Source organism: Dermacentor silvarum, chromosome 1 (assembly GCF_013339745.2).
Source record: "Dermacentor silvarum isolate Dsil-2018 chromosome 1, BIME_Dsil_1.4, whole genome shotgun sequence".
Taxonomy (NCBI): domain Eukaryota; kingdom Metazoa; phylum Arthropoda; class Arachnida; order Ixodida; family Ixodidae; genus Dermacentor; species Dermacentor silvarum.
In genome coordinates, this window is record NC_051154.1 from 188,590,914 (window position 1) to 188,605,802 (window position 14,889).

General features: G+C 39.6%; 1 protein-coding gene and 1 long non-coding RNA gene across 2 annotated transcripts in view; one reads left to right on the forward strand and one right to left on the reverse strand.

Annotated features, from left to right (window-relative positions):
• The window catches only part of LOC125941373 (uncharacterized), a 61,504-nt gene that overhangs the window by 26,779 nt on the left and 19,836 nt on the right, over window positions 1-14,889 (forward strand). The window lies entirely within an intron of this gene.
• Window positions 1-14,889, reverse strand: part of LOC119436540 (putative aminopeptidase-2) — a 168,940-nt gene that overhangs the window by 26,284 nt on the left and 127,767 nt on the right. The window contains exons 29-36 of the mRNA XM_049658436.1: window positions 9,941-10,020; window positions 8,458-8,591; window positions 6,288-6,491; window positions 5,436-5,509; window positions 5,053-5,154; window positions 3,027-3,197; window positions 524-664; window positions 192-273 (exon numbers count right to left, since the gene is read on the reverse strand). Coding sequence (XP_049514393.1) covers window positions 192-273; window positions 524-664; window positions 3,027-3,197; window positions 5,053-5,154; window positions 5,436-5,509; window positions 6,288-6,491; window positions 8,458-8,591; window positions 9,941-10,020 — 988 coding nt within the window. The remainder of the gene's footprint in view (window positions 1-191; window positions 274-523; window positions 665-3,026; window positions 3,198-5,052; window positions 5,155-5,435; window positions 5,510-6,287; window positions 6,492-8,457; window positions 8,592-9,940; window positions 10,021-14,889) is intronic.

Consider the following 14,889-nt stretch of genomic DNA (forward strand, 5'->3'; position numbering starts at 1 on the left):
GCTTACTTTCACTATAGCCAGCATCAGCAAGCCTATATTGAGCAAAAATGGTCATCTGTCGCACATTAATAGCTGAGCGTCTCGCACTTAATTTTACCATACAATAGGGAATTCTTCACCTAGTTGTGGAATAAACATGCTGGTCGGAAAAAAATGTGAAATCATTTTGTTTGTCTGTTCTTCAAACGTACCTTCTGAAGCTGTTCCTGTGTTGTGAAGTGTTTACAAACAGAAAACACTACTGCTCCCAGCTGTCTTTCATCGGAGGAGTACCTGAAAAGCAAAAATGCAACAAGAACTTTTCAATATTTATATTCAATGAACTTGAAAACAAGGACATCCGCCAAAACTTCCAAATAAAAGTTGTTAGCACTGCTGCTATTACATCCTTCATAACTGCTGCCTGAAGGATGTGTGTTTGTATGAAGTGCAAGAATAATGTTCATATTATAAAATGAAACAAGCTAAATTTGCTAAAAAGAAAAGAAGGTAACTTTGGACAGTTTGTAAAAAGGCTTTTTACCTTGATGCAAGGAGCTCCCAATTATTCCTGATAAAATCCCAAGCTAAGGAGAGGCCAATGTCTCTGGTCGCAAGGTGCTCCACGAGGACCGTAAAGTCAGCTCTCTTGATCACAGAGTCATCTAGGGACAATGTCAGAAGTCTAGAATGATGGAGAAAGTAAGGTATGAGGTAATTTGGCTTCTGCTATTATAAGTGGCTAGAAAGTGTCGTGTCCCAATGAATTAAACTGACACAAAAAGCATACTCTCATACACAAGAAGCCTCTCGTTGCTTGGTGTTGGTCACAATTCTGCTGGCTGCTTATGTTTAGGAAGTTTGAGGAGGCATCAAAACATGACGGGTGCCATGACGGCTATGAATTGTACAGTAAGCTTCTTTAGCTTAGACTTCTAGAAATTATGAACATTAGAGATAGCCGGTGCAATAAGAATAATGATTAAGGACAGTGAATTCAGCTAAACTACACAAAGAAAAGTTAATAAGTATGCTAACTGTTTTACTGCTATCATATCATGAGAAGCCAACAAACAATGACACCAAGGACAACATAGGGGAAATTACTTGTACTTACTAATTGAATTAAAGAAATGATAAATTAATGGAAATGAAAGTGGGTGAAAAAAACAACTGTCCACAGGTGGGGAACGAACCCAGGTCTTCGCATTACGCGTGCAATGCTCTCACCATTGAGCTACCGTGGAGCTGTTTTCCCATCCACTTTCTGGGGTATTTATGTTTTACAACTAGAATTAACCCTGGGAGTGTTAGACAGCGCCACCACTCATAAATCTAGGGGCGGATGTGGAACATCCTTTCTGCCACAGGCGAATATGCTATATGCTATCTATGTTATGCTATTCATGATATATTCATGATATGCTATCTATGAATATGCTATATGCTATGTGAATATGAATATGCTATATGCTATCATACGTTTCAAGCAGCTACAACCAACACACGTAAGCTCTACACATTTTTTTTCAAATTTTTCTCATGGTGTATTACATAATTGATCATCGTACATCAATCAGTTAAATCTAAATGTGAATGTGAGGAAGGAATAAAAAACTTTTGGGCTGTTTATTACCTTTTCTGAACCAAAGTGAGTGAATCGCAGTACTATGCGTTACTGTAACTACTATGACAATACTTTTGTCCGAACAAGGCCGGTATTTTGCAGCGATGCCTTATGCCTTATTCTATACTAGTCTTATTATCCACCGCTCACGGCCTGCTGATCCCGTTGATAACGTGAGCAGACCGTCGCTCTGACCACTGACCAAGCGCGAAAAGCGCGAAAAGGCATTAGCATCAGAAAGGTATTGCTACAAAATATCGGCCCAAGACAGAAGTTCACAGGAAGATAGAGATTTGAAGAGATTAGAAGTGATCAAATAAAGGAAGCCTCGGCATGGAACCAACATTTCAACAAGGGACTTGTCCTGATGATGCCCCCTGATGAAAACAAGTATCTTGTTAAAATGTTGGCTCCAGGCTGACACTTGTCTTGTTCAGCCACTATTGATCACTACAACACTTTATGACATTTCTATGTACAGTCAAACCTCGATATAACAAAGTTGCAGTTGCAGCAAGAAACTTCGTTATATCGAGAATTTCGTTATATCGAGCTTTCGTTAATTCGATATAACTAAGATGGGGAAATAACAATAGTTTGTTACATGGCGAATTTCGTTAAATCAAGGTTCGTTATATCGGGGTTTGACTGTACTACCAGTGCTGATACATAAAGGCTACTACAGGAGTCATGCAAAAAAATTGCATTTTTGTCTTTTTGTGAATATGATTTGTTGTATCTCGGGCAACTACATCAGCAAAGATAGTAAACACTAGTGCTCCTAAATGGCCAAATGGCACCATTGTGTTCTTCATTTTTGCACTTGTACAGAGGCATTGCAGAGGGGCCTGTTTTATGTTTCATTACACCAGACTGCTACACATACATATTAGCATAAATTCAGTTTGATCATCCCGACAAACTTGATGCAGCATCAACACGTTTGGACTGTACTACGTATGCACACAATTCAATGCCAATTGATGTGAAGAGGTCGCTGGCATTACCTAGTGGTCTAAGGTACTGGTCTGAAGCCCCAGTCTTTGCAGAAAGGAGTTTCAGGTCCTACTAGTACTTCCAGAAGCTTTATTTATGTAATGATAGTGTAACATGATCTGTCACATGATATGCTGTTACACTTCCTATGTGATAGTGTTCCTTATGTAACACTTGCCTTTCTATATGCAGTCATAACACATTCTGCATATTCCATTTTGACACTCGATGGTATTTAGTCACACCAGAAACTATCCAGAAACTGTATGTATCATGAGACAGCTCTGAACAGTGCTCACAGTATGCAAAATATACAAGTGCACATATAATTACTACTAATGACACTCATATGTGCATTCACATCTAGAACATTTAGCAAATGTGCTGGCTTGAAAGTTCTACCCTGAAAATCAAAAATAAATACCTTTCTATGACAGTTTTATTATCAATGCTTGCCAGTCCTTTAATGAGACTTTTCCTTTCTGCTGGCAGTGCCTCATTTTGGTATCTTAAGTACATGGCCTCCCATATTGTTTCATTTCCACTTGCAGTCATTCCCCAGATATACACAAGCTCCCGAAGGTTTGGTGGGATCCTAAAAAAGGCAGCAGCATAAGTTGTACATACAGCCTTCACTAATATAGCATACTTAAAAGTTATTAACATGTGAATTGAGCTGTGAAGTTCACCACATCTCGAACAGTTGTGTATAGAGAGAGAGAGAGAGAGAGAGAGAAAAGTTTGATATGCAAGACAGAAAGGTTGGCCTGAGGTACATTCCTCTAGCCAGCTACTCTGTGCTGGGAGAAGAGGAATAAGGAAAGAAAGAGGAGCATGATGGGTGATGATGACGTACGACACCCTTGTGTATAGACATTTTATAAACTTTGTTCAAGCAAAGGAATGTTAAGATTTAACACTTTGTACTGTCAGTTTAAAAAGGGCCTAAACCACTCACATTACAAAAATATGCTCTTTACAGGTGATTTAGCACACTTATTAACTGAACATTTTCCAACAAGAACTTTTGGAATAGACAAGTAGTTGTGGAGTTACTGCATTTTGAAGCAATTTAGCACAACAGTGCAATCAATGCTGCAAAATGTACCCTTATCCAGTGTACTGTGCCTTTTTTGTGTCTATTTTATTATTTTGTCACATGCCACACACACTTGTCACTTCCAGTGAGAAGTTTCCACTACTGTTGTCATAGAAAGCTTCCCTCTACAGAGAAAACACTTCACATAGTCACCAAGCTAAAGGCATTGGGCTAAAATTTTGTGAAACATTACATGCTTCCATGGAGAGGTAGATGCATGCATGGTCATCACATGGACCTGCTGTGCTGTATTTATTGTCTATCTGGAGGACACTGGTAAGCAAATACCTCCTGGGGCAGTACAAGTTTTTGCATAGAGGGACTGTCTGCTAGAATACACTCCATTGCACCTCAGTTTTCCATCCAGGACAGCCAACACCACCATAGTGAAGGAGCTTTAACTTATTTATTCAACCAATACATTGTGATGATTAACAAATCTGCACGTAGAGGAGTTTACTGTATTGAAAATGCAGCTGACATCACTTTGCACAGTTAAGAAGATAGGTGCTGGAGCATTTAAAGTGAACACCTTTCTGTTACTTTGTGGGCTTTCCACCACATGCAGCATTGCAATGTTTGGTAGATGTCATTACAGCTACCATACTCTACGCACCACATTCATTCATTTAAATTGTTCAACCTATTTAAAGTCCCTTTACTTTAATGCAAAATTAGTGTGTTATCCTTAGTTTAGTTTAGTGTGTTATTTAGACACACTACTTTACACAGATGACCAAAATACATATAACTTTTAATCATTACAATCATGGTAACAAAGTAACACCAATGCAAATATTCTTGATGAAGCAGTGGTAAACCATGCATCACATTGACTCATCCTAAAGCACTCGTGAAGGCGCTTCAATATGGGCTTGTTTGCTGTAATTTGCTCGGACTTTTCATGGTGCTAGTTTGTGCATAGAGCACAAATAAAAAAAGCTAACAAAAAAGATATACAAACATGACAAAGGTTCACAGGAAGATGGAGACTTGAAATGATCAACAGTGATCTGACAAAGACAAGTTGCTCTCGGCCATATGGTGGCTCCAGAGACATCACTTGTTCGACCACTGTTGATCATAGCAAACAAGGTAAATATGTGAGTGTGGTGAACAAAGGACCTGCATCTAACATTTACTCAGCAATGCTCTTCCACAAGAGATAACACAGTGCATGCACCAATGAACATGTATATGCTGCTGTCTTCTGTGGAAACCTGTTCTTGAATAAACATTAGTTGTGAGCCCAGTGTTCATACTGAGCTCTTTTTTGTCTAGCGAATGTGTGCTTTTGCTGGTTGCTTCTTTGTCACTGGTTAAAAACAAAGTACATGGCACTTGTACGTACGTAGCACCTGCAAACCAGGCCTCCAATAGCTCTCCAGCATTTCTGAGGCAAACCCTGTCCCCACTGAAGCAGGATAAGTGCAGAACCACTTCCCGTGCTCGTCTAAATTGGAAGAGGGAGAAAAAAACTATAAAAATCAAAACAATTATTCAGCAAAATTCAACTAAGCCATTTAGTCACTTAGTATCCTGCGTATAAATTTAAAACATTGCAACACTAAAACTGTCCTTCATGTTACAGCATGTGATGGTGTTAAATATCGTATACCTGCCTGTCAGGAAATGATAATTTTCAAAATTATAAAATTGAAAATTGATTGACAAGTAACTACACAAAAAATATGTTAAGGCAAATAAAAAGAGAACAAAGTTCTTGGAACTTACTTTGTCAAGTGATCACCCCTGTCCCTCCACATGAGCTCTTCAAAAGCTTCTTCCATTATGTATTTAACATACTCCTGTTAGGAATTTAAGCAGACCACAGTGGTATTTCAAGCAAAGCACTCATATCACATAAAAAATATAGTGATGTGTGTCACAGAGGTGTATCAATAGTTTATGACACTGCTGTTAAACTTGCAGAGTTCCACTGGTGGTGACAAAATGAAAAAGAAAAAAAAAAGTAATCGCAGGTGCACCACAGAAGTAATTCATTATAGAGGCCACTTAATGGCACTATATTGATGTTGGTAGCAAATGCAATTTTTAACAAGCATGCACAATCCCACAAGTTTGGTGGCAATAACACTTGGTGACCACTGAGACAGGCTGTGTGACATCAGTCTTACACTCCGGCAACATTAAGCATGTGTGCTCCATATAACATACATGCATGCCAGCATAAACACAAAAAACAGTGTTTATTTACCTGCCTTTTGGTTGATCTTGGTGCAAGTGATTTATAAGCTTAATATGATGCAGTTCCCCAAAACAAAGAGAGCTGAATGCCGATAATGCAACCCCTCGGAAAACACCTCATCAATCTAGACTATACAGCATGAGATGTCATAGCCTTCACATGCTCTGCAGCATATGTAGTGGGGCTGTAGGGCTGCATGTGACCTGCCTTTTACGATGATTTGTGTTAACTGCCACAAACCAAAGACTGCCAGATGGAACTGAAGCTGCAGAAGGCTTCACAATTGTACTGAAGGTAAATTTCACAAAGAAATTATGAAAGAAGCATGTCTGGCTGCATCTGCTTCTGTGAATTTCAGTGAACAGTGTAGTACTCACCAGAAAAAGAACTTTCTCTGGATGGCCTCTGAGACACATAGCAATGTGCTGGAAGACCCTGGATGCCACCATAAGAGGTATGAAATGTCGCTCACGTCGGAGGTACTTGGTGAGGTCCATTGCAGCAGAATAAGGCGCCATGCCAGCTCGTGCCAGCAGAAATGTTTCCAGAAGAAGCTCCGCACGGTCGGAAGCAGACAACTGCTACAAGAGTAAACAAAGGGGCCAATCAACAGTTTTGCAGTAGTACTATAATTCAAGAACTACTTCTATGGCCCATCAGTTTCACTATAAAAGCTAGCAGGTCACATTCTTACTCAAACTTGTTTTATTTTGATGTGCCAGTAGTGTTAAATGTGAGAGACAGACAAAAATCTAAACATTTTAGTCTGTGGGATGATTGCCTTTTGCAGACATTCTGGCCAGATTATGCAGAGGCAGAGAAGTAACAGCTGTGCCAACCCTGGGACCCCTGGAATTCCCTTTCCCTGAGATCTCTGTATTGCAGGGTAAAATAAGTGAATTCTTGGTATTTTTTAACAAGTGGAATCATCATTTTGCACTTGTTAAGCTTGTAAAATTAGGGTATCTCTGTACTGCAGGGTGAAATAAGTGCATTCTTGCTATTTTGACATGCGGTATCATAAATTTGCACTTGGCTTGTAAAATTAGCAGATGATGCATATTATGTAAAAGAAACTTGCTTATAGCTTATTGAGTCAATTTCGGCTCCTGCAATATAAATTGGATATCTACACTATAGAAATACTAGCACAGAATTTAGAAATGTTTAGGACTGACAACCCAAGTGCTAGAGGACCCAACACAAGAAGCAGGCTACAAGTGTGCATGTGTAGAACCCAAGGCATTGGGTTGGCATTGACCCAAGATCCAAAAAATCTGAAAATAGCACAAATATCTAGTCCTCGCTTGCACCTTGCATGTATCTAAGTGTTCCATCAAGGGCAAAGCTGGCAAAATGCAGCTTATTGTAGAACTGTCACTCCCTCCATGCATGGAATCGACAAACATGGCATATCGGTGTGCATCGTTTGTGTGGTTGGTTTAAAAACAACTAATTAACATTTTAAAATCTTTAAAAATGCTATTACAGTTTGCATTTCATTTTTGTTGTTCTTGAATAAAATGCACTACATTTTTTTCAGTCCATATAAGCTTTCCATGATTTTGTCTTCATAGAGCTTCTTCTTTACACCATGATGTGGTACCCCAAACACAACCCAACACTACATGTGCTCACCCCAATTTTAAAACTCTCTTTATTCGTTACACTAACCATAACAGCCAATCAAATGCAGCTTTTTGGGGGACCCAATGTTATGGCTTCCCAATTCTGAAACTATATATTTATTGCCAATAATATATCTCCAGCTTTACATTTGTTTCTCAATGATTTACATGCATCTCTCATGAAAGTTCCTTTCTCTCTCTTCATTACAACCTGGATTTCAGTTTATTTCTATTATCAGTTCTCCAGCATTAAAGAAACCCAAAAGAAAAATTTGGTCTCTGAAGCATTTATTGAGTGGGAAATGTTTGCCTACTAGTTAAGAGAGTCAATGCCAACCTATTCTTATGAACTTTTGTGCCCAAATTGCTGCACTTTTGATGCCATAGATTTCATGGAGCAGTCACATATTTCAGCCCTTTGTGGGAGAAAAAATCAAGAAAGTTGCCAACTCCAGTATTCATTTACTTTAAAATGTAGTACAATTCCTTTTTAATAATACACAATTTACTATGCTTTGCCAGATGCTGCTAAAATATATGATATTGCAGAGACATTGAGCGCAAAATCTGAGGTGATATCCCCATGTTTTTTAAGTCCTTTATGGCATACAAAGCTTGTACTTGGGTAAGGAAAGCCTATCTATAAGTGCACAAACATTATCTACTAATGCAGCTTTACTTATTGAGAGTGACAGCCCACAAACAATTGTCATGAAACAAAACAGCGCATGCCTTTTATGCTAAATCTTCTCAGGCTGAAATATTAAAGGTGCAAACAATAAAAGAAGGCCGGCCCACAAAAGAGGCCGCGTTTCTGCCAGAAAGCATGCCTTCGTGCATAGCGTTTTATTTCTCGTTTAGTGTCCCTATAAATGATACTGACTGTCCTGAAACAAAAAGAATGATGTAAGGCACTCACTGTTTTATTCTCCAGTAGAAGCTGAGAGAATGTCTTTAGTTCACTTTCATCATATTTCACGAGATAGTATCCTTTGAATTCACTGTTAAACTTTACCCACGAGCTGTCTTTACTGATGGGTAGGCTAATGATTTCTGTAAAGAGAGATAGGGAGAGAGTTCAAACGTGACTTTTTATTAGATGGGTGTATTAGTTTAACATACTACAGTTATGCTTTCAATTGTATCATGTTGGTAATTTCCCTGAGCTTACACACAAGAAAGGCATAATTTTTTGTTGGTGAGGAGGCTTTTAAACATTTTCGTACTGGAAGTCTTCCCATTCTTCAACTTAAAGGGCCCCTCACCATGTTTGGCCATTGCAAGACGACAAACGTGGTGCACAGATAATGTGGCGACGGTCATGTCTGCAACGTTAATACGCCAATGCACGCCGCGAGAACAGCTGAGAATAAAACAAAAGCCCATGTGTCCTTGTTCTTGGAGGAGCCTCTTTCCTCGCCAAGAGAGATGATCTCACAGGAGTAGCGCCTGTGGTGCACAAATAACCGGCAACAGTGTAAGCAACTCTGGGATTCTTGCAAAATGCAGAACATGCAGGAACTACTTCTCTATATGCACTGCGAAAAAAAAAAAATGAAATCGAGGTGGGGTTTTGATGAAAATGTCAAATGGGCTCTCAGCTCTGGTATGGGAGAAGACAGGTGAGGAATGTTGCTTATGGGTGCTGATCGAAGCAATGTGAGAGAGTCTCTGCTGAGGGGAGGATAGCTCGCCTTTTCACACCATGGCCTCACAACACTTAACTTTCTTTTACATCGGCTACTACTAAACCATTTATAAATAATCTTGCAGTAGAACACTCCCTGGACAATGCTTTACAAACTTCAGTGTATAGTATAACCAAAATTTCTAACGGAGCTTGGTGAGGGGACCCTTAACGTGTACAAGTAACAAACCACCACTAGCCATAAAATACCATAATAGTAAAACTGTAGGCATTCTTAAAATGCTCATCTCTGACAGAGGCTGTTTAGAGAAACCCTATTTTCAGAAGTTTATTCAACATATAATGCACGCACGTGCAGCAGATGCTTGTGGTGCGCATATTAGTTGTGTGCCAAAAAATGCATTAGGTATCCTGAAATGTGAAGCTTCTCAACAAGTTGGGTGAATGGAAGACTACTGGCACTTTTTTTTTATTCAAAATACCTTACAGGCCCATTGAAGGGCATTGAGTAAGGGGGGCAACAGTAATTACAAGTCATAAAATAAAAAACAAAGATACAGACGAGAAACAGATTTCTGTAGAGTGAAAGGAACAGAGTTGGAAGGTAATCTCTGATTAGATGTAGCAATTGTACATATATTTGTTTCGATTTTTTTCAATTGTATCTTGTTTTTTCATGAACTAAAACAACACATCAATTGTGCAATGGGGTTTTAAAAGGGAGCAAAAAAAAAAGCAGGAAGAAAAAACCTGCCTGGTTTCTTTGTCTTCAGCCAGTAAAGTCCTTCATTTCCTTCAGAAGTCTTATAGCTCAAAGGGATTTCCCATGTATACCTGGACATGTAATGGACAGCACAAATTAAGTGTAAAATTATATGGCAATTACACACACACGTACACACCCACCCACATGCATGCATGCACACGTGAACACACACTGCTACAGGAGCACATAATGTTTGTTGTGGACAAAAATTACAATTCACATTTCATGCAGTTGTAGCAGCTTCACCGAGATCACAGAGACAAGAACTGTGAAGTGGCAAACGTTGCAGCCTGAGTTATCTGAAAAAATCACACAGACTCCACAGCCTTGAGTGAATGACTGCACTAAGCATCTAGACTGCCATGCCTTCACATGAGCCAGGTCATACAACTAAATGAAACAATGCTCATAGAAACAAAGAAACAATGCTCATAATTGTTCTTCACTTGAACACTGCTGTGCACTCAATTTGTGTGCTTTCAAGCGGGCAAATTCCTCCACCAAGAGACAGTTTGGGTTATCACTAGCAAGGTAAAATTTGTAGTTCTCTGGCGCATTACACGCATGAGTCAGGATCAATCACTCCAAAGACGTTTACATGGACAATGCAACAAACAGCAGAGATGGCGATAGCCCCGGCTCTTCACCTGAGGACCTCAGCTAGAACAGAAGAGAACAGAAATACACTGTCTGTATATGCTGTAGGTGCGTGGTAGCTCGGGAACACATGCAATGAGGCACTTAGAGGGCTTCTTCATGTTCATGAGGTCAACTGGTTGAGGCAGAAACCTTTGCAGCCCCCCCCCCCCCCCCAAAAAAAAAAAGAAAAAAAAAATCAAGTGGCGTCAGATCAGGTGGTCTTAGTGGCCAAAACTTAGGTTCTCGGCGGCCGGTCCACTGGTTAGGGAAGCTTTTACTGAACCAGTTCATTTCCCTTGAATAGTGCAGACTGCTCCATTATGTAGAAACCAAACATGGTGCAAATGTCTCAGTGGTAGGCAATAGGTGAAGACATCGACCACATAAAAAAGCATTTTTGGTTCGCAATATACTTTGAGTCAAAACTAAAATTGAAAAAAATATGGATGAATAATCTTTTCTTTAGGAATTCTGCACCAGACATTTACGGCCCAATGAACTGGGTGTTTGTGTGGTCTTATCCAGTGAGGGTTTTGCAACTCCAGTGAGCAGAATTGTGAGTGTTGATGTTTCCATTCACATTAAAGTCAAACCTCAATACAACAAACATGGATATAACGAATTATTGCATATAATAAAGAAAGATACAAATTTTCTCCGCTATATTCAGCATGTGATTTTGTAACAGATATTGAATATACTGAAGCTCTATTCGTGTTGGATGTGACTTCTTTATAACAATGTTTCCCAGAATTCTGCGCAGAAAGAATTTGTCTTCTTCAATATTTATTAGGGTCAAATTACAAAAAACTTTTTCGTTTTAAAAAAAATCGAACTCCCTCAGTTCTTGATGAAGTGCCATATGGTATAGAAGGTAGACATCACTTCTCAGCACAATCCGAACAGAACCAGTGCTGCATCCAGATTCTTTGGTTTTATCTTTTATACTGGCTTCCATCATCAGTTCAGTTTAACATAAGCCACAATGGCAGTTTCAAATGCTTCACTTATAACAAAGCACTTAACTCCTTTCCACACACTCATCGAGCCAGAACTTTATGGCAAGAATAACGAGACGTGTAAAAATTTCTTACTAATTCAACATAAAAGTTGATTTCCACATAAGCTACGACCATGTTTACCTTCTCCAAATTAGAAAATCACGAGTTCTTGATGAAGTGACTTATTGTACAGAAGGTAGACATGGCTTTTCAGCACAATGCGAACAGAACCAGTGCTGCATCCAGATTCTTTGGTTTTATCTTTTATGCTGGCTTCCATCATCAGTTTAACATAAGCCAAAATGGCCGTTTCAAATGTTTCATTTATAAATAAGCACTTAGCTCCTTTCCGCACACTCATCAAGCCAGAACTTAACGGCCAGGATAATGAGACGTGCAAAACTTTCTTACTAATTCGACATAAAGGTTGATTTCCACATAAGCTATGACCATGTTTACCTTCTCCAAATTAAAAAATCACGAGCATCCTGATACTGCCATGTTAACACTTGCGGGATGAATGGTGTTTTTGTCAACTAACTTTTTCCAAGTTATTCTACATGCACTTTTATGATGATGCTAAGCTGAAAGTTAAGGGGCGCCTGCAAGATATTCACATCAGTGGCATAAAAAAGCATGTCTGGGTGCCTCATAAAGACAAACAACTGCATTCACCTTAAACTGCAAATTAAATGTAAAATAAGTTGGCCCTTACCCACAGTGCTTTTTGCCTTCTAAATGATCGCTCATGAATTTTTAGCCACATTGCATAATGAAACGAGACATTTACACTCCACCATGCATGGGGGAATGGGAAGGTCGGTATTCTTGTGTTTGCCAGTTGAGAACAGGCAAACAGCTGTTATTAGCTGCACCCAGCTTCGAGAATGGCTTGCTGTATGCAATACTCCTGTCCCTGAATGCGAAATTAGCATACCAAGTGCCAAATTTGATAAAGATTGTGGAACACAAGTGCTGTAGAAGAATCAAACAAAACAGCAGTTGCCTTCAAATATGACTGTCTTAAGTTTTTAATGTAAACATCCAGATGAAGAAAACAGAGCCAGAAAAAGCTTCAATTTTGGCTCCCACTAGCGGTAAGTTGTCTTTTCATCCACTTTGATTCCCCCTTTCCCTTATTATTTCTACATTTCAATATCACATAATTTCCACTATGCTTTCTCTGGCTTCATAGTCTGTTTTCTTCCTATGGTTGTAAATAACCAAAAATATAGCCCCTCAGATCCTATTATCTTTATGGCTTATATATAAACATATAGGCATCTTGACATATATCCTGAAATTAGGAAATGTTAATTAACAATGTTTTTTTAATCATGCTCTTGCTGGCTCCACTTGTTTGCAATAATTGATTCTGCCAAAACACATAGACAATCTGTGCAAGCAGTATTTTTGCAGCTAGCCTAGCAGTTTTATGAAAATTACTGAGACTTTGAAGGCACTGTATATATATATAAAATCCTTATATATATATATATATATAAGGATTTTTTTTTAGTGGTAACAGATCCCACCCGCCACGGTGGCTCAGTCAGCTAAGGCATTGCGCTGCTGAGCACGAGGTCGCGGAATCGAATCCCGGCCGTGGTGGCCGCATTTTGATGAAGGCGAAATGCAAAAATGCCTGTGTGCTTGCATTGTAGTGCACGTTAAAGAACCCCAGGTGGTCAAAATTAATCCGGAGCTCTCCACTACGGCGTGCCTCATAATCAGAACTGGTTTTAGCACGTAAAACCCGAGAAAGAAGAAGAAGGTAACAGATCTTTTCTTGAAAATGATTTAACCACTGTGAGGATGTTTCCTCCACGATTTTTTGTCCCTTCAGTGTAGTCGACTAGACCAGATGGGCAAGTAGCCATTGTAGTTAGTTAATTAAGTGAAATTTATTAATCAACTTATTTTTTTAAGTAGCATGTTGCAATGGCAGTATTGCGGTGCCACAGGAGGCCAGAGCTATTTACGCAATTTCAATAGCACCATCTGTTCAGATATTTGTTCACAAAAATTAACCTTTTTCTCATCCATTTCTAAAGCTGCACACAATAAGCACCAGACATGCTCCCCATGTGATACTTGACACTGTTGTGACTCAAAGCAGCTTACTGCAAAGGCCTGCCAAGGTATTCAATGCATCATCACATGCTTTTACTGCAAGTGACGGTCTATCACTGACAGATGAGTTTTGCGAGGTAAAAGGCGTGCACAGGCAGTGAAGCCATTGGCAGAAATCATAACATGGGCAGCACTTCTGGCCCTCTTTGAATGCCATATTTCAGAATAGGAGTAGAAAAAAGTAAATTTCTGTTGATATCTCACCAATGATTGACATTTTTAACATTGCATCTGTCACTTTAGTCTCCTGTGGCAGCCCCTGCAATACTCCCATTGCAACATGAGCTTTAAAGCAGTAATTAAAAAGTGCTGACAAGTTTTTGCTGCCCACAGATCTGGTCATTTGCACCACACAGCATCACGAAGGCGACAAAAGACCTCCTGGTAGTATTTTTTGTGATGGTTCGGCCTTGTGGTGTGTACTCATGATGCACCACCCCACGGGAGTCGAAGAAAACTGTCGACATGACCTTGACGTTGCTATCGACCTGCTGCACTTTTTTTGGCCTCGGGGATGTCGGATGCTTCGTCTGTGGTGACTGCATCTTGGTTTCTGGGTCGTATCCGTAAACCCACAACTCTTCACCTGTGATCACAGTGTTCTAAAAGTTGGGGTTACTGTTTGCATTATGCAGCAGGTCCTGTGCAATTTCCAGACAGAGTTGCTTTTGCTCCATTGTTAGCAGTTTCGGTACGAATTTCTCTGACACACTCCTCATACCCAAATCCTCAGTCAAAATCCAATGTTTACCCCAATCTAGTTTGCAAGTTCTCGGACTGTGATGAGACGATCCTCCATGATAAAAGTCCGCACTTGCTCAATGACATTCTCATTTTGGGTTGTTGAGGGTCTGCCTGAATGCAGTTCACTGTCCATTGATGTGTGGCTATCTTTGAAGCGGTTGTACCACTCCTTTATCCATGAGGTGCTCATGGCATCTTCTCCAAAAGCCTGTTGAATCTTGCGAATGGTTTCCACTTGGGTATCGCCAAGCTTTTGGCAAAATTTGATGCAATATCACTGCTCATGTCTTTCCGTCATTTTATAAATTACTGGAATCCGACAAGCGCTTACTACATGTCCTCACTCATAGGCCGACTACTAGAAACTGATGCTTTCTGTGGGCGGAAAAAGATTCAAGCTTGCGCATGAATGTCCCCTCC